The sequence below is a fragment of the Vigna radiata genome, chromosome 2 (assembly GCF_000741045.1).
Source record: "Vigna radiata var. radiata cultivar VC1973A chromosome 2, Vradiata_ver6, whole genome shotgun sequence".
NCBI lineage: Eukaryota > Viridiplantae > Streptophyta > Magnoliopsida > Fabales > Fabaceae > Vigna > Vigna radiata.
In genome coordinates this window covers 24987766-25008104 of record NC_028352.1, presented here as the reverse complement: position 1 = coordinate 25008104, position 20339 = coordinate 24987766, and the positions used below count along the sequence as shown (strand labels likewise).

Sequence of the window (20339 nt, the reverse complement as noted above, 5' to 3'; positions counted from 1 at the left end):
AAAATGATGCTTCAGAGCTTCAGCCGCCAAGGGAGTTCCAACCCTCGAAAACTGTGTGCCTTTTATAGGTCTAGGGTGCCAACTCAGCAAAAAGTAGTGCCCAACGCCCTTTTCTAGGGCTCTCAGGCGCCACAAATTAAGCTCCAACAGCGAATCCAGGGGCGCCCAGCGCCCTCTGGGGGGCGCCCAAGCATGAAGAATTGCCAAAAACAGCGAGACAAAGGGTGCTGGGCGCCCTTTAAGGGCGCCTGGGCGTGAGTGAATGGGCAAAACTACATGTTGAAGGGCGTTGGGTGCCCTTTAGGGGCGCCTGGGCGCCACTTTTGCAGGGAAACATCTTCAAAACTTCATCTTCTAAGACACCTCTTTGTTGCCCCCTCTCATTCTGTTATTCACTATCATTTGCAACCATGTTTTCAATGAGCTCACGGGCTTCCTCTAGGGTCTTCCAACGGATGTTTCCTCCAGCTGAGGCATCCAACATCAACTTAGTTTGGGAGCTCAATCCTCCCAAGAACACGTTCAAGACTGTGGGCTCATCAAACCCATGAGTGGGTGTTTTCCTTAGTAGCCCTTTGAATCTTTCCCAAGCTTGACTCAACGTCTCACTAAAACCCTGCTGGAAAGATGAAATCTCTTGCTTGCCTTTGGTTACTTTGGATTAAGGGAAGTATTTGTTGCAAAACTTTGCCACCACATCATCCCATGAAGTGAGGCTATTTTCAGGAAATGAAGTGAGTCATTCTTTTGTGTTGCCTTCAAGAGAGAATGGAAATAGGCGGAGCCTTATGAAGTCATCAGGAACATCTTGAAGCTTCACCGTATTGCATATCTCCAAGAAGCAGGTGATGTGTTTGAATGGATCTTCGTGTGCCAGGCCATGAAATTGCTTGCTTTGCACCAGATGAATGAGAGCAGGCTTCACCTCCATGTTTAGTGCATTAATTTGTGGCCAAGCGATACTATTAAAATGAAACGACCCTAAGAAGGTATTGAAATCCTCCAGAGTGTGTCTAGCTTGCCCATCACCATCAACATTCCTATTTTCAGCCATTTGTTCCACTTCCTGCTCAGCTACGTACACAATGAGTTGCTCAAGAGTCTCAGGAGTAGGAGAAGTTTCTCTAGATGCCCGATTCTCTCTTCTTCTTCTACTGTTGTTTCTTCAGGCAGTCTTTTCAACTTCGGGATCTAAGAGGAGAGGTTCAGAAGATCGTGTGCTCCTAGTACGAATTGTGCCCTGCATACACTAGAGCCAATAGTACTAGAACACCAAGTTAGCCCACAAATAATGAAACAAAAGTTATTCACAATAAAAAGAACATAAGAATAAAGCCTAAATGGGTTAGAAATGACACAAAAGTAAAGTAATTAAACCGAAGTCCCCGGCAATGGCGCCAAAAACTTGTTAAGACTTTGGCAAGTGTACCAAATCGCTCAAGTAGTAAAACCGGTAAGATCGGATATCGTTTCCCAAGAGACTCGGTCACTACTTTACAATCGTATAATTGCTAACTAATTTAAGCTAAAGAATGATTCCATTTTAGTGTAAAATTGTGCAGTGAAAGTAAAAGTCATGCATAAGTAAAGGTTTGAACTACATGGGACCAAAACACGTGAAAATGAGATGATTGATGAATATGTGGAATGAATATGTTGGAGAATGATTTCAACTTATACAATCCTATGCAAATGCACTCAACCACTCTTCTTCATTAACTTGCTCTTGTTAACTAGCTAAGTTACTTAAACCCAATCCCTTGGTGAGAAAGCCTAGGTTCACTTGTAAAATCTCAATCCCTTGGCAACCCAACAAGTTCACCCGCATTAAGAAAAGAAGTTTAAGACAACCAAAGGTCCTAGCTCTGTCCCTAGACACTATTTCCTTTAGGTGTTTATGTTCATTTCAAGGTTCACAAANTATTTCCCAATACTAAGCAAACCCTAACATCATGCCATGGTTGATCAAGTCATAACAAACTTTAAGCATAGAAATAAACACTAAGAAGTAANGAGAGAAGCATATTTTCATTTAGAACAAGTGCATTTACAAAAGGTTTATATAGTTTACATCATTCCCCAACATAGTCATGGAGAGCTTAAGCTTACAATGGAAGAAAATGGGGTAGAAGGAGACCCAAGGAAGAAGAAGGGTGAGTTCCCACAGCCCAAAACTTGCTCCAAGAGGTCCAAAATGATGCTTCAGAGCTTCAGCCGCCAAGGGAGTTCCAACCCTCGAAAACTGTGTGCCTTTTATAGGTCTAGGGTGCCAACTCAGCAAAAAGTCGCGCCCAGCGCCCTTTTCTGGGGCGCCTAGGCGCCACAAATTAAGCTCCAACAGCGAAGCCAAGGGCGCCCAACGCTCTTTGGGGGGCACCCAGGCGTGAAGAATTGCCAAAAACAGCGAGACAAAGGACATTGGGCGCCCCTTAAAGGGTGCCTAGGCGTGGGCAATTGGTGAAAACAGTGAACTGAAGGGCATTAAGCGCCCCTAAAGGGCGCCTGGGCGTGAGTGAATGGGCAAAACTGCGAGTTGAAGGGCGTTGAGCGCCCTTTAGGGGCGCCTGGGCGCCACTTGTGAAGGGAAACATCTTCAAAACTTCATCTTCTAAGCTTTTCCTTGGTTCTCCACTTTCGATAGCTTAAATGTCCTTCCAAAGCGAACAAAGTTCCTACAAAATTTGAGGAATTAGTGATGAAAACTAGTGTGTATAACCTAAGCTGAATTTATTCACAAAGTTAGATTAAAATGAGGATTAAGCGTGTTTCAAGCTTCAGGAGTGTTGATTTGGCAAGAAAATTGCACCATAGATAATGGTAAAAATTACCGTTATCAATCAACTGTCTTCTTCACAATCACCCTCCCCCTCCTCACCGGGCTAAGGCAAATCCTTTCCCTCCTGGACAACCCTCCATATTAACTTCTTCACAGTGTCCATCTCCCTCCACATTAACTTCTTTATAGTCTCCATCCACATTAACATCTTCTTGACAATGACCATCCCCTCTCCATCAAGATCTTCTTCACAATCACCTTCTCCCTCCACATCACTAAAAACATATAAAAACTAACCTTGAATTATGCAATCGACGCAACACCACAATAATGTCAAAAACCCTAAAACAACACACACAATCACATGCACTGAACATAAGCGTACATTCAATCTTCAATCCAACCAACTTCACTGTCAATGAAACTCTAATCTTCACTTTCACTTTGATAAGAACTGAATCCCAATTTTTCTTCCCCTCTTTGTTATCGTATCCCCAACTTCCTTTTTGCTCAAAGTTGTGTGAATCCCTAATTCAGCATTATATCAATTTCCTTTTTTATTTTTCTGAGTACTCCTAATTTTTATATCATTATGCCCTCCATATTACACGTCAGAAAAAAAAAAAATATCACTACATCATATAATTCTCAAGTCAACACACATAATAAATCAACATTATCAATTTAAACCATATGAATAAAAAATAACTTGATTGATACACATTAAACTATTTAAAAATGAAATTGAAAGTTTTTTAAAAATATGTATCAAGTACACACATGATCCCAAAAGTGAATATACCAAAGAATCAATCAAGATTTTTTTTACCGAGTGAGACTCTTAATCTAATCTAACCATGATTCTATGATATATGTTTTTTGTTTTTAAAAAAAGAAACCATAATCGCAAAACCTTTACTTTCCCTTTTTCCTCTCTATTTACATTCATAACTAAACAGTGAGTTAATTAAATTCATGTACAAGAAAGAGAATTTACGAAACAATCAATTCATAAGTTTTTAATTCTTTAAATACATTCTTTTGTTTATTTTGAACGTGTATTATTTCTTGAATATTTAAGATTTTTTAGATTTTGTTCCTAGAATCTACGAGGTAAATCTTTTACATGAAACATCTGAAAATAGATTTGTTTAGGACAACAACCATCACTTAAGTACCTTTTTAGTTGTCGACGTGTTCATGATTTGTGGCTAACGTTAATACACGTTTCCTTAATAGAACACCACTTTCCAAGAAAAAAAAAAAGTTCAACGACTTCTAATAAGGACATTTACATTTTTCTTTAAAAAATAGTGACAGTGAAGTTTCAATTTATAATTTTATACAAATTAATTAGACTTTTTAGCGTTCATTCTATTGTATATACATGTTTTATGCTAAAATGATTGTATAAGTTTAAATAGTATTTAGTTTCTCACTTTGTTGAAATTAAAATTTATTTTTATTTGAATTTTTCATATATTTGATCATTAAATTTTTAAAAATATAATTATTTTACTTTAATTACGTTAAATTATTTTACATGTTAAATATGTTTTTCAAGTGGAAAATTAAATAAATTATAAAATTAAATATAAATTAAGAGACTCTAAAGATAGAAAAACATGAAATAAATTGAATTAAATTAAAGTTAAATAATATATATATATATATATATATATATATATATATATATATATATATATATATATATATATATATATATATATAACATATTATGTAACACCCCACTTTAGCTAACTATATTATGTAATTAATTCAATTAATTCTATTCAGATTCCGAAAAGAAAACTTCGATCATATATGATTTCTTTTTGGAATCCGACCTAATCACTGTATAAAAACAAATTTAAATGTTTTTATGTTAGATTGGTTCGGATTAAGTTATCTTATTAAACTGAATTCGTACTTGTAACCAACAAAGCATAATAAATCCAAAAAAAAATATTTTCAATCTAATTAAGAAAAATATGAATAATACAACACCAACAATTCGGCACAGACTTCCATTTTTTGGTGTTAGTACTTGTATAACAATAATTGATCAAACTAATGAAAGTTTTTAAGTAATCACAGTGTTGTTTTTTTTGCTTTCAGTGAAACGTATATGTGCATCTTATTATTCTTTATAGTATAAATTATGAAGAAAAAAAAAAGAGAGATGTTAGGTTTGTAAGGTGAGGTCTGCATCCCACTTATATATTATAAATTGGTCTTATCTCTAGTCGATGTGGGACTTCCAACACACCCCCCTCACGTCCAGGTATATACATCTCGAGCGTGAGACTAGATATTAATGGGTGGTCCGATAATGGCCCAATAGCGGATGAAACAATATGCCCAACAAATATTGCTAGAATAGGCTCTATCCTGACTCTGATACCATGTTACAAAGAGAAGAAAGAAAGAATGATTATTTTTTATTGAATGATAAGGAAAGAGTACAATTGATATATATAATTGTTCAAAGCAGTATAAAAAAAGAAAGGAATATAAGTATAAAAATATATGAACATAAATGCACATATATGAACAGAAAATAAAATGATTCCAATAAGAGATAACTATAAAATACATTTTGAATTTTCGATACTTTTATTCTGATTTCTTAATTTTATAACATATTGATAATGAGTCACTATTTATAATGAATGACATAATATTTATATAAATAAATAGACTAGAAAACAAAAAGGGAAAAAATGTTTAAACACGAATTTTCTCACAATTATAAGCTTAAATAGAAGAATGTAAAGGTTTTTTATTTCCAAAAAGGTTCTATTATTTGGAAGCACTTTTCTAAATGTTGATTTCAACCAAGAACAATTTTAAGATATTGTTAACTTGCTTCAGTAGTAAAATTCTAGTAATGTGTAAGTTTTCCCACGAGTCCAACTTTATGTATATATAGTACAACTTTGCACTCATAATTCCTTTTCGCATAAACAATAACTATGTTAAGTTTCTCACAATATTTGAAATTAACCAATATATATATATATATATATATATATATATATATATATATCTCTGTGTGTGTGTGTGCGCGCGCGTAGTTGTGTACCTAAACAGTAAAATTGAGATTTAAAACACAAGAAAACCCTCATGAGAAGGAAACCTTAAGCATTGAACTTGAGGTTAAGCCGTAAATATTCATTCTCAAAGAAGTTATCTACAACATCAAAGCATGAGACTTGAGCCACATAAGCAAACCTACCTTAGGGAGAAACCTTTGCAGTTGGAACCACAAGTGCACTATTGAAGTCATGCCTAGACAATTTATAAAAACATAGTTGCACCTCTATTTTGAGAGAATTTTTGGAGAGGTTCTATTGAGAGATTTTTAGAGAGCTTCTTAGAAACTTACCTCTTTACTTAGTGAACATTATTAGAGGTCATAAGAGAGAATGGTTGTTTAATATTTTGTATTGTTCTCATCTATTATGAGGAGCTAAATCTCGCTATGTGTTGAAGCCAAGATGTAACCCTTTAAAACTCTTTTATTGATATTGTTTTATCTAACAATGTACGCTTTTATTACATGTTTGTGAATTAGTTTATATCTAAATTTAGATAAACTCATCACCCATCTTATTTCAATAGCTTAGGATTGAGTAGGAACTAGTCTCAAGTTTTGGTCCAACAAATTCTCCTATTGCTTTTATCTGCTAGGAATAAATCTAAGACTTTAGCTACTTATAAGTCATTATATTAATGCAAGTGGTTCATTCAAGCAGTCATTGAGGAATCATACTGAAGTAAGGTTATTTTAGGCTTTAAGATCTAGGAATGAACTTAAAGTTACATTCAAAGAGAACTCTCAGAACATGATTAATTGCATGTTTATAAATAATAATTGAATCATTACAAGAGAGTTACAAAGTGGTGAAATCTAACTTCAACATGTCTTTATCATCTTGAAGTCAACCTTTTCAATCAAAATTGTTTTTGTAACTTATTACTCTTTGAAACCAACTTTATTTCCTTACAAGTAAACTACTTTAAAACATTGCATATTCTACCAAATCTTTGTGGATATGACACTTGTTGTACTACAAATTACTCAGTTTACTTATTGAAAAAATTGATTACTTTGAAACATCAACAGTGACAAAGACTTTCATGGATGGCAACGGCGTACACCGAGAGCCACTCCACGCAGAGGGCGAGGTATTGGGTGGTGTTACACAAGGGATTTATGAAGTTGGTGAGGTTTGAGGCGTTGAAGCAACTCTGGAGAGTGTACAGGAGAAGCCAAAAGTTCACCAAAATGGTTAGGAAGAAGTTAGGGTTTAGGGGTTGAAGTTAGAAAGAATGGTGAAATTGGGTTTGAAAAGGAAAGTTATAGAAAATACTTTCTATACCAATTACACTTAGAACCAGTATACAAAATTTTCAATTTATTATATAATTGTTAACGCACCACTTTTTATAATGGCTATTAGTCAAATTGATACAAAAGATTTCACATTATATACAACATTGTCACCACCTCACTTTTTATATCTGGTAGATTAGAACCAGTATAATATGTTGTTATAAAAAACATATTTTGCACTAGTGATTGAGAAGTAAATGAAATTTTTTTAAGTAAGATTCCTATTAACTACAAATGAGTTTACAAAATAAAATTTTATGATGATGGTAACATAAAAATAAATAAAGCTAATTGTTTACTAATCTATACAACTTGAAGAGTTGACTACCTTGATACATTATTTCCTAAAGCAAAACTAACTACTCTAAGAGTTTTTCTTATCTTAGTTGTGACCAACTGTTCCTTAAGCAATTGAATGTAAAATAATGTTTCCTTTCATGAAGAAGTCTATATAACTTTGTCATTATATTGATAACATCGTTATATAACTTAAAATAGACGAGTAGATAATGGTGTGAAAAGGTTATTACAACCATATTAGTTATTGATTTTAATTTATCTACATCAAATCATTCTCTCTCTTTTTTAAAACTAACAAGGTCTCTTTTATTGTTTTTATGTGTTAATGACATTATTCTTACATAATATAGTTTTCAATATGATTGCTTATATTTAAAATTATAATTTAAATAACTGATAATATTATCATGCATCTTTTATATCTATTAGATTCATATAGACATGAATTTGAAAACATAAAAACCTATTTTTATATTAATATTTGTGAAAATAAAAAAAATCATACGCAATAATCCCACATTTTTATGGTTATATCATATACATAAAAGAAAGAATAATAACAATTTAACTCACATGATTTTATATTTCCTCTTGCATTAAGAAACCCTTTTACAATTTCACATAATGTTTTGCAAAGTTAAAACTTATGATCATCTAAGTTTACACTTAAAAAGAAGGTTTTGTAATACAATTTATTAAAAGTATATTACAGTACGATTTGTTGTTTATTTTCTGTTGTGGAGCGTTTCACACATCTTTCTTATTCTCTCTTACGTTTATTAGGACAGTTGGCACATTTTTTGTTCTTATTGGTTAGGTAATGTGTTTCCATAATACCTTGTACTATTTCTTTTTATAAAATTAGAAAATGTTCGAAATCACTTCACAATAAAATAAATAAATTTTAATAACTTTAAAAATGACCAAAAATACATGTAACTTTAAAAAAGGAAACTTTTATCTTTTTTTTTATTCATTATTTTTTTCCTCACGAAAAAAAAAGGAAAATCTAACACCAACTTAAGATATCATTATATAAAGAAATTAAAAATATGTACTCATTAATGTCATATCATAGTAGATTGCTATATTAAATAATTTAAAATATATAATTTTACTAATAAAGACATATTTTCCTAAATATAAAATAACTAATGTAATTAATATTAAAATACATGTCACTAAAACATTAAATATTTTGTATTGAATTATCACGTATATTCTCACATATCGATGATATTTTATATATAATTATAAACTTGTACCAATTCATTTTTAATCCTGTAAATTTAGAAAATCACGCTATTACTAATTATGATGATGATAAAACAATTAGAAACAAATAAAAGTTTACATAATTAAATAATTTTATCATCATCGGGCACGTGATCAAACTGACACATGTTTAACCTAACATGATCTCTAATTAAAAATCCAACCACAATAATAATACACATGTAACTAATATCTTACGCAAGTTTTAATTTAATCATAATCTCTAATTAAACATCCAACCACATCAGTAAGAAATACAGTAATTTTCTCATCAAGAACAATCCAAGCAAATCTGGAAATATCTTTAAACGTAATAGCCGACATCTTTCCATTTACTGCAATTACTTAATTCACTCACACACTGCGTAGTTTAAAAAAATAAAAATAAAAAATTGATAATAATATATATACATTTTTGGAGTTTGAGTTGCTTCAACCTACATCGAGATTCCAGAACTCTCTCTCTCTTATCTCTTATTAGTCAAACTCCTTCTTTCTTCTTCTCTGACCTCATTCACAAAAATTTCAGAAACTCAAACAAAACCCAAATCCAAATCCAAATTCAAATACCCTTTTTCTTCCTGAATCCAAAGCATCCACCTTTTCAACCTTTCTTCAAGTGGGTCATCAGAGAATTAGAAAAAGAAGAAGAAATGTTGCAGCTGTTCTTCACAGTGGCTTTCTCCACAGTTCCTCTGACCCTTTACGTGCCACCGATCAGAAGCTTGAATCTGTTTGTGGAAACAATGGAATATGTTTTCAGAGAATCAAGAAGTTACAGGAACAGGGTTTATCCTCGGCTACGAGTAGCTTGGTCAAGGATGTTGGATTTCATGCTCTGCAACAACAACATGAGGTAGATTTCTCAAATTTCACGAACTGAAAGAACACATGTTGTTGTAAATATATTTCTCCTTTTTCTTTTCTTTTCTTTCTCTTGAACCCTTTTTGTGGTTCTTGATTTTTCTTTTTTTCTTTTGCTTAACATCAATTCCCAATCTGCAATAAATCGTGTACGGTGCTATGAGTTTGTTCTTCAGCACTTTTGACTTTGCCACGGATTATTGTTGTAATGTGTGAGTTGTTTTTTTTTTTTTTCTTCTTTTTCATTTGAGGTGGTTTATGTTCAATTTGATCACATCTTGTAACCTTGCATAGAAAGAATAATGGAATTTTCAGTGTTCATCGGATGATTCAGAACTGCTTTTATTTATATTATTTATTTATTTAAAAATTACATAAATAAATACATTCCCACACATTAAAATATCAAAACACATTTTTTAAAATAAATTATTTATTACATATTTCTGCTAAATTTAGTGGGTGTCAGATTCTCTCATTTTTCTATTTTTATTAAACTTTGATCGTTACAAAAAAATAATATATTCGTAAAGATTATCATTTTCTACGAATGATATTTGTTTTTAATGTGCTTTCATTAATTTGGTCCTAATCTTCAGTTGAGATTTGAACCACAAAGGTAGTGCCACTTGGCTACGTATTAAATGCCGGTGGAGAAAAGCAAAATTATTGCTATCTTTTAAATATTTTAATGTTTTGAAAGTAGAATGACACTGTTTTAATAATTTTTATTATTATTTTGTATTTTTTTTAAGATTGGAATGGTTAAAAATAAAATATTAGCAATGATAATAATAGATTTCACAAAAATAAGAGAAATGTCTAAGGAAAAAAGAAAGAGAAACTTTCTTTTATATGGGAATGTAGGGTAGAAATTGTCTTCAATGATAGAATTATAATGTAAAAGAGAAATGGATATGAATAAATATATGAAACATTTTTTTATTTTAGATGTTACTAAATAATAATATCTCTTTAATTATTTACTTTCTTTCATCTCTATTGATAAAGTTCTTTCAATTTTGTCTCTAATCACTTTTGAAATTAGTAAAGTTTAAAAACCAAACAACCAAAATTTGTCTTTATCTTTGCATAGTGATGTGGGTTTAATATAGGGTTTATCTCTTTAGGAAAAAACAAATAGAAAATGTTTCAGGAATGTTTTTCTTATGAGATTGTGACAATTTTAGATTCCCCTGCCACATTTCTGATCTATGCATTGTTCTTGGTATGTGTAATGATCCAGATGATGATAATATTTGAAAAATATTATTTTGTTTAAAATAATTATTTTAAATTTCAAAAATTTTAAAATACGTGATTATTAATTAAAGATTAAATATGTTTTTATTTTTTAATTTTAAGTAAAAATTAAAAATAATCTTTTTAAAAAAGAAAAGTTAGTTCAGTCTTTTAATTTTTTATAATAAGAGAAATTTAACATAATACATTTAACAACATATATACATCCAATTGAAGAATAACTTTTAATAGGATATATACATCAAAGTTTAAGATGTCTTCATAAATATTTACATTTACTTTGTTGATTTAAATATGCCTGTGTTTTATGATAAATGATTTGATTTTACTTTCGGTCTTTAATATTTTTTATGTTTAATATTTTTTTCTGAAACAGGTTAAAATAGTATTTTTAATAGAAAAATAAAAAGTTTTAAATAGGATTTTAAATATGAAAAGAAAAATAAGAATTTATTGAAAATAAATAAATTATTAAAAGTGTACATATAATGAGGAGTGAATAGGAGTGAATAGGTAGGCAGAAAAAATGAATCTGAGTCCTGAATTTATTTATAAAGAGAAAGATTTCTATATTCTAAATCTAAAACTTGAAAATAATAAATTTGTATTCCTTTTCTTTATATATGTTTTATTTATATTATGTTGGGACTCATAATTTTATAATTGAATTTATTTAAGTTTGAGTCTTCAAATTGTTAGAATTGTAGATCAAAATATCTTAACCAAAAAAGATGAATTAGTTTAAAATTGATGTAGTTTAAAATTGATTTTATTAAAAATTCTGGTGTATTAAAACGGTTTGAATTCAACATTTTCACTTTTTAAAGGTTTAAAATAAAATAAGATATTCATGATTTTATATGGGTTTAACTTTAAAAAGTTTGCATCAAGTCTTCTTTTAAATAATTTGTATTGAAAAACAATCTACTATAAAAAAAAAAAAAAGTTATTATAATATTGCAAAATTTCCTATACAACGTATATCTCTAATAAAACAAGAATAGTTTCTAATTTGAGACTACTAACACTCATTTTAAGAAATTTGCCTAAACATCAAATAATATAATAGTAACAAGAATTTACAGAAAAAGAAAAGAAACAGATACACTTCTAGTGCAAATTTTACACATAAAGTTAAAATTACTTATTAGTTCTTTCTATCCATTCTTGCAAATTTTGATTTCATTCAATTGATGTTCTTACTCTTCAAGAATATTTCAAGGATGTTCTTTCTCAACAATTGAATGATCTTAAATGTTTTTTATATATATAAAAAAAATATAATATTAAAAATTTTAATTAATTAGATAAATAACTTATAAATCGATTAAAACAAAGAGTTTAACTTCTAAATTTTCATTCTCATCAAATTTAACAATACATACAGTTTTAAATCAATTGGATAAATAACTTAATTTATTAAAACAGAGACTGAGCTTCTTAGCTATTTAACAGATTTAACAATAAGTTAATAACCTCGTTCTCCAACACATTCATTTTAACAAATTTTAGCAATTAATTAATTTTAACAAGAACATTTAAACATTATTAAAAACAAATTAGTTGGATTTGGAGCATCATAAAAAATGTTTAGCTCTTCCTGTCAATAATCTTCCTCTTTTTTATGATGGCCAACTCCATGTTCTTGCATTTTGCATTGAACTTTCTCTTCTTTTGGGCATCAGAAAAAAAAATCAGAATAGAAAACATAGTAGACAAGAGAGGCATATATAACAAGTTCAATACAATCATACAGAAGTTCCTAAACGTAGCAAATATACATTAACCTAAAGTTCTAAAGCAGAGCAAGTATAATAAATAGAGTTCAATAAGATGTTGTAGAAATGCTGACAGAATCACGAACAAATATTTTCTGAGGCACGTAAAGTCACTGCCCTTAAGGACTTATCTGCGGTGTGTTGCGCAAGTCCCCCAGGATACAACAGGAACTTCTCAGAGCAATCTCTGAGGATCTCAGAACTAGCAAGGATCTCCTTTAGGGAGAATAAAAATAAACCCAGAATTTTGAGAGATGAAGAAAAGAGAAAGAAATTAATAGAAAGGAGAGTGAGAATGAGAAAGAGAGAACTGATGAATTGTGTGTGATGGAATGGATGAAAGCCACTCTATTTATAGAGTGAAAAACCATCGAATATTGGCCCAAGGCCCAAAACCAACGGGAAAATCCCGTGCCTTGCGGTTTCCACGAAGCCATTTCCACGGTGAGTAAATCCCGAGCCTTGCGGGAGACGCTGGAAGGTTGAGACTCGGTTGAAACGTTCCAACGCTTTTTGCGGAACGTGCACAGTCAAAGATATTTTGCAATATCACTCTAACGGTACTATTTTTATAACAATCCCCCACATATTGCAAAATATATATACAAATGAAAGAGAAAAGAAATTATTCTGGGTTTCACAAGATGTAATGCACCAGAACTGGTATAGCAAGCTATATGAACCAGTCTTAGATCAAGAAACTTAACACACAGTATAGTTGGTATAGCAAGCTATATGAACCAAAGATACTTGAGTGTGTTAGAGGTTTATCAATCACATTACACCCCCACATTCCTTGTTGTTATCGTTGTGATGCGCTTACTAGGCCATGCGCGTGCCCGGTATTCATGAGTGCTCTAGAGATCATGCCAAGATCTCATGCAAGCGGCCCCACTTGACACTCATATAGGTGATTTCATCAAGTGTATGCTGCAAATCATACACCACCCATAAGGGATATGAAGATCATTAAAAACTTTGATTAATTACAAAGTTTAACCTCTCAATAATGCAGTCTCTAGCACTTTCACACACACACACACACCATAGGAAGGGACATATTTGATTTAAAATCAAATTAGTGCTATCAGAACTAACAAGTGACTTGTTTTTACCCATATGAACCTNATTCATGGGATCTCCAATCACAAAGGTTGGGTTACCATCACTTGTTTGTTTACAAGTGGCTTAAGTCCCATTCCCCTCGATGTTTCTAAAATCATATTTCTTCCAAAGGGTTTTGTCAGAGGATCTGCTAGATTCCGTTCTGACTTCACATAGTCAATGGAAATAATTTCACTCTTTAGCAGCTGCTTCACCAAATTGTGTCTCAATTGAATATGTCTATTCTTTCCATTGTAATTCTTGTTTTTCGCTATAGCTATTGCCGATTGGCAATCACAGTGTATAGACACCGATGGGGTTGGTTTCATTCCCAATGGAATGTTTGCTAAGAAGTTTTTCAACCACTCAGCCTCACTACCAGCCATCTCAAGAGCGACAAACTCAGATTCCATTGTTGATCTTGCAATAATTGTTTGTTTGGCTGATCTCCATGTAATTGCACCACCCCCAAGTGTGAATACATAACCACTAGTGGATTTTGTCTCATCTAAATCAGAGATCCAGTTAGCATCACTGTACCCTTCTAGTACAGCGGGAAATCCACTATATTCAATGGCATAATCCATTGAACCTCTTAAGTATCTCATAAGCCTGGAAAGGGCATCCCAATGTTCTTGATTTGGACATTGAGTGTACCTACTCAGTCTACCTACTGCATAAGCAATATCAGGTCTAGAAAAGCTCATCAAGTGCAGTAAGCTCCCAATTATCTGGGCATACTGAGGCTGAGATAACGATTCTCCTCTATTTTTCATTAATTTAGAGTTAGCATCATAAGGGGTACTCACGGGGTTGAAATCATAATATCCAAACTTCTTAAGAAGTTTCTCAATGTATTGTTCTTGGGATAGTAAAATACTATCTCCCTTCCTTATGATTCTAACACCTAAAATTACATTGGCTTCACTCATGTCTTTCATTTCAAAATTTGATCCTAGAAACCGTTTAGTTCTAGCAACAATTTCATTGCATGTACCAAAAATTAACATGTCATCCACATACAAACATATAATGACATAATCACCATTTTCAAATTTAGAATACACGCATTTATCAGCATCATTAGGTGAAAAACCATCACATTGCAATACATTATCTAGTTTCTCATGCCACTGTTTTGGTGCTTGTTTCAACCCATACAAAGATTTTAAAAATTTACATACCTTATTCTCTTGACCAGGTACAACACACCCTTCAGGTTGAGTCATATAAATTTCCTCCTCTAAATCACCATTCAGAAAGGCAATTTTAACATCCATTTGGTGTATCACTAGCTTATGGATTGCTGCTAAGGCTAACAATACTCGAATAGAGGAAATCCTAGTCACAGGGGCAAAAGTATCAAAAAAATCTATATTGGGTTTTTGAGTAAAACCTTTTGCTACTAATCTTGCCTTATACTTCTCTATAGATCCATCAGAATGATACTTTTTCTTAAAGATCCATTTACAACTAATGGGTTTTGCTCCTTTAGGCAAATCTACTAAAGTCTAAGTATTATTTTTCTGAATTGATTCAATTTCAGTCTTAATGGCATTATCCCACTGTTTTGCATCAGGAGCACTAATGGCTTCTACAAAGCTATATGGATCATTATCAACTAGATAAGTATAAAAATCATTACCAAATGAAGTTTCCTTTCTCTGTCTTTTACTTCTTCTTAATTCTTCACACAAGGCATCACTATCATTATTATTATCTATAGGTTGAGACGTCTCACTAACCTTTAAAGGAAAAACATGTTCAAAAAACTCAGCATTCTTCGTCTCCATTATAGAATTTCTGTCAAGTATATCACTTTTAAGAACTAGAAACCTATAGGCAGCACTATGTTTAGCATAGCCTAAGAACATGCAATCAGAGGTTTTAGAGCCTACTTTCCTTTTCTTAGGATCGGGTAACATCACCTTAGCTAGGCACCCCCACACTCTTAGATATTTAAGGTTAGGTTGATAACCTCTCCACAGCTCATAGGGAGTTTTACCAGTTTTCTTATGAGGTATTCTATTTTGTAAAAAACAGCAGTAAGTAAGGCTTCTCCCCAAAGGTTATCAGGTGCACTAGAACTAATAAGCATTGCATTCATCATCTCCTTAAGTGTTCTATTTTTCCTCTCAGCTACTCCATTAGACTTAGGTGAATATGGTGGGGTTACTTCATGGATGATACCTTCTTTAACACAATAGTCATTAAATAAAACATATTCACCACCTCTATCTGATTTAATCCTCTTAATTTTCTTATTTAATTGATTTTCTACTTCAGCTTTATAGGTTAGAAACATATCAAAGGCTTCATCTTTATGTTTGACTAAGTAAACTTTGGTGTATCTAGAATAATCATCTAGAAAGGTCACAAAATAATTTTTACCTCCTCTAGACATAGTTTGTTTTATATCAGCTAGATCAGTATGAATTAACCCTAACAGTTCAGTTTGGCGTTCTACAGTGAAACATGTTTTCTTTGTTATTTTAGATTCTACACATATATCACACTTACTACTCTGTTTATCATGCATATTAATCAATCCTAGTCGTTGTAATTTCATAACATAGGAAGAATTCAAATGTCCTAATCTAGCATGCCATAAATCATACGAGTCAACAATATAAGCAGAAGAAGATGATTGATTGATATTTTCAGAAATGTTAAGTACAAAAAGACCTTGATCACAATATCACTTCCCCACAAAAACATTATTCTTTGTCATTACAATCTTGTCCGACTCGAGTGACACTTTAACCCCCCACTTTTCCCAGTAGTGCCACAGAGATTAAATTAACTCTGATTGATGGCACATGTAGCACATCACTCAAGGCCAGAATCTTTCCAGATGTGAGTTTGAGAAGAACTTTCCCTTTTCCCAGAACAGGAGTGGTCCTGGAATCACCGAGGTATACGTGTTCTTCTCCATCCCCTACACTAATGTAAGAGGTAAAGGCACTTCTGTTTGCACAGATATGCCTGGTAGCACCAGAACAGGAGTGGTCCTGTTTGAGAAACGACCGCAACAGTAATATCATCTCCTTCGGCTATATTGGCCCTAGGAGGATTGTCGTTTCTTGCTCTGCGCCTACACTGCGGTGCATGATGGCCCGACTTCCCACATACGAAGCAATTTCCTTTCTTCTTAAAGGTGGGGTTAGATCCGTTGGGACGAGATTTTCGAAAATAATTTTTCTTATTGTGATCAGGTTTATGTTCGTACCTTTTTGGAGCAGGTTTGTCTTCTATCACGTTTGCTTTTGCAGACAAAGCTTTGGCCTTTGCAGTAGCACATTCTTTCCTATTGGTATCTTCAACGATTGTGTGAGTGATCAGCTCTGAAAGTGACATTTGCTTGTGTCTATGTTTCATTTGTTGCTTGTAATCAGTCCAGGAAGGCGGCAATATCTCGATCAGAAGCTGTGAGACATACACATCTGGTAGAAGAACGTTCTCCGCTTTGATATCTTCGAGCAGCTTGTGGTACTCATTGATTTGCGACTTTATGTCCTTGTCTTCAACCATTTCCCAACGATAATAATTCCCAATAATGAACCTTTGTCGGACTACATCTTCAGCAGTGTATTTGAGAATCAACGAATCCCAAATGTCTTTTGCCTCCTTATAGGAACAGTATACATCGAACAAATCATTAGAAAGTGCACTAAGTAAAGTATGGCGGCGTACCTTATTTGCATGAACCCAATCTTCAACTTGTTTTGGATTTGGAGGAAGACTGGAGTCGGGTTTTGAAGATGAAAGAGCAAAAGCGACTCCGTACATGTCTAACAGTGTTGACACACGTTCTTGCCAGCATCGAAAATTCTGACCAGAGAAGACTTCAATTTTTTATACATCCGGGAATGGTTTGGCGAAGACCGTCTGAGTTCCGGAAACAGTATTTTGATTCTCTGAGATTGAGTTGTTGTTGTTGTCAGCCATAAGTCCTTAAGATTGTTGTAGAAATGCTGACAGAATCACGAACAAATATTTCCTGAGGCGTGTAGAGTCACTACCCTTAAGGACTTATCCGCGGTGTGTTGCGCAAGTCCCCCAGGATACAACAGGAACTTCTCAGAGCAATCTATGAGGATCTCAGAACTAGCAAGGATCTCCTTTAGGGAGAATAAAAATAAACCCAGAATTTTGAGAGATGAAGAAAAGAGAAAGAAATTAATGGAAAGGAGAGTGAGAATGAGAAAGAGAGAACTGATGAATTGTGTGTGATGGAATAGATGAAAGCCACTCTATTTATAGAGTGAAAAACCATCGAATATTGGCCCAAGGCCCAAAACCAACGGGAAAATCCCGTGCCTTGCGGTTTCCACGAAGCCATTTCCACGGTGAGTAAATCCCGAGCCTTGCGGGAGACGCTGGAAGGTTGAGACTCGGTTGAAACGTTCCAACGCTTTTTGCGGAACGTGCACAGTCAAAGATATTTTGCAATATCACTCTAACGGTACTATTTTTATAACATAAGAATGATATCAACCCAGACGAGAAACAAATGTCTAAAGACAATCAACACTCAATAGTTAGACCATTCAAAATATTCATCCTCCTTTACTTCCTCTTCAACCTCATCAGATTCATCTACCTTAATGTTATGTTCCTTAAGCTACTGCTAAATAGAAGCAATTTCCTTATCTAAGACATCAAAACATGACATACAGGTGGATTGATGTGAGACCAATGTTTTTAGTTGCTTTAGGACATACTTTTCATGCTTAAAGGCTCAATCATCATCATTTTTTCTTAACCCATGTGATGCAGAGTAGTGCATGCAATCTTGTTAGAGTTTGAGAAGCTCATGAAGACCTCGTCTTAGAGATCAACTTTAAAAAATTTAAGTACCTTTGACAAAAACACAACATAAGGTAAACTTTCCATTGGGAACCTTGTATCCTTAATCATGTTGTCTCTAATCACATTGGCTCGGTTAGTTTGGGTTTGCCCCTTCAATGTATGAATTAAATAAATGTCTTATGATGTAAGTTGAGCATGGTTTCTCCTCTTGGGTAGGATAAGGACAAACACACAGAGCCTGTCATCTCATTTCATGCCTCCTGCTTTAAAGAGAGTATAGTTTGTAGGTTCATCTAGGTAGTGGAGACAAGCCTGATACAGGGCAAACTTGTGAAGTCCAGGAAACCCATGATGGGATTTCAGACCTCTGGGGCGAACACCAACTATTGTGGTTCATATTTCTTCACTGAGCCTAATATTTACGCTTTTGACTCTAGAGGTAACAATATCATCGACAACTTTCATGTTTGCATAGAAAACTTTGATAAGATTGGGGTACCATGATCCTGTCATTTGCACAAAACTGTTTAAGCCCTGATGAGAAAGGTAGTCCTAGAAGAGAAACCACTCATTGCGAAAGTATTGGATATCTAGGTATTTATGAGTGACAATGCTTTGTATTTGTCAACAACCCTTGTTTTCTTTGCAACACGTTTGAATCTCTTGGATTTGGAAAACAAGGATGCCATGGTAGTGATGCTTTGTGCAAAGAGGAGTAGGGTTTTATGTGTGAAAGATGATGTAAAGAAGGTTAAGGTTTATAGGTTTTTAACACATTTAAATTAAAACATTCAATGTTGGTTGGTCTGCCTTTACCTTTTCTTGAAGATTTCAAATTTTAAACATATATGAATATAATAATGATTGTGCTAATCAGTTAATGAAATGATGTAATTGATTAAAATATAGAAGAATAGATGCGGTTAAGTGAACCAAGTTTATTAATCAATTAAATAAGTAAGCTAATTGATTAAAACAGAGAATAATTTTGCAACTTGTTATGAATGATCTTAGCAGGATTATCGATTACAAAAATTTGTTAATATAGGCAAAGCAATGTAATTTCTACTTTATTAGGATAAACATGTAATATCTAAGATGCTTAATTCATTTCTAATGATGTAGAATCTATCCTTAGAAAGCGGTTTAATAAAAATGTATGCTAATTGATTAGTGGTATCAATGTATTCAATCTTACTTTCTCCTTTTGAAACATAATCCCTTATGAAGTGATGTCTAATCTCTATATGCTTAGTCTTGGAGTGAAGAATAGGATTTTTAGTTAGGTTTATAGCACTAGTATTGTCACACTTAAGAGGTACTTGATCTAGGTAGATACCATAGTCTTCTAAAATTGACTTTTTATTCATATTGGTATAGTATAATAACTACCAGTTGTAATGTACTTAGATTTAGTAGTGAATAGTGTTACACATGCTTGTTTCTTTGACTGTAATGTGACTAAGGAGCAACCTAGTAATGACATATGTCGCTACTACTCTTTTTATCAACTTTATAGCCCTCAAAGTTTGAATCACTATACCTAATAAGTGATATCTTGCACTCCTTTGATACCATAAACCTTCTGTTTTAGTTGCTTTTAAGTACTTCATTATCCTCTTGACAGTAGTAAGGTGTGACTCCTTTGAACACGATTGAAATCTTACATAAAACATGCACTATGCATTATATCTAGACAACTGTCAGTTAGATAAAGTAGTGAGTCAATCATACCTCTATACATTGTTTGGTCTACACCCTTACCAAC

The 20339-nt window shown here is 32.8% G+C and overlaps 1 protein-coding gene across 1 annotated transcript; it reads left to right on the top strand.

Annotated features, from left to right (window-relative positions):
• Nucleotides 1-9175: 9175 nt before the first annotated feature.
• LOC106755893 lies at nt 9176-9947 on the top strand. Its single transcript, XM_014638120.2, has one exon. It carries the CDS (start codon nt 9404-9406, stop codon nt 9608-9610), a length of 207 nt encoding a protein of 68 aa, XP_014493606.1. The 5' UTR covers nt 9176-9403; the 3' UTR covers nt 9611-9947.
• Nucleotides 9948-20339: the final 10392 nt, after the last annotated feature.

Coding starts and splice junctions, on each gene's coding strand:
- LOC106755893 (XM_014638120.2), top strand. CDS start 9,404: ATGTTGCAGCTGTTCTTCACAGTGGCTTTCTCCACAGTTCCTCTGACC.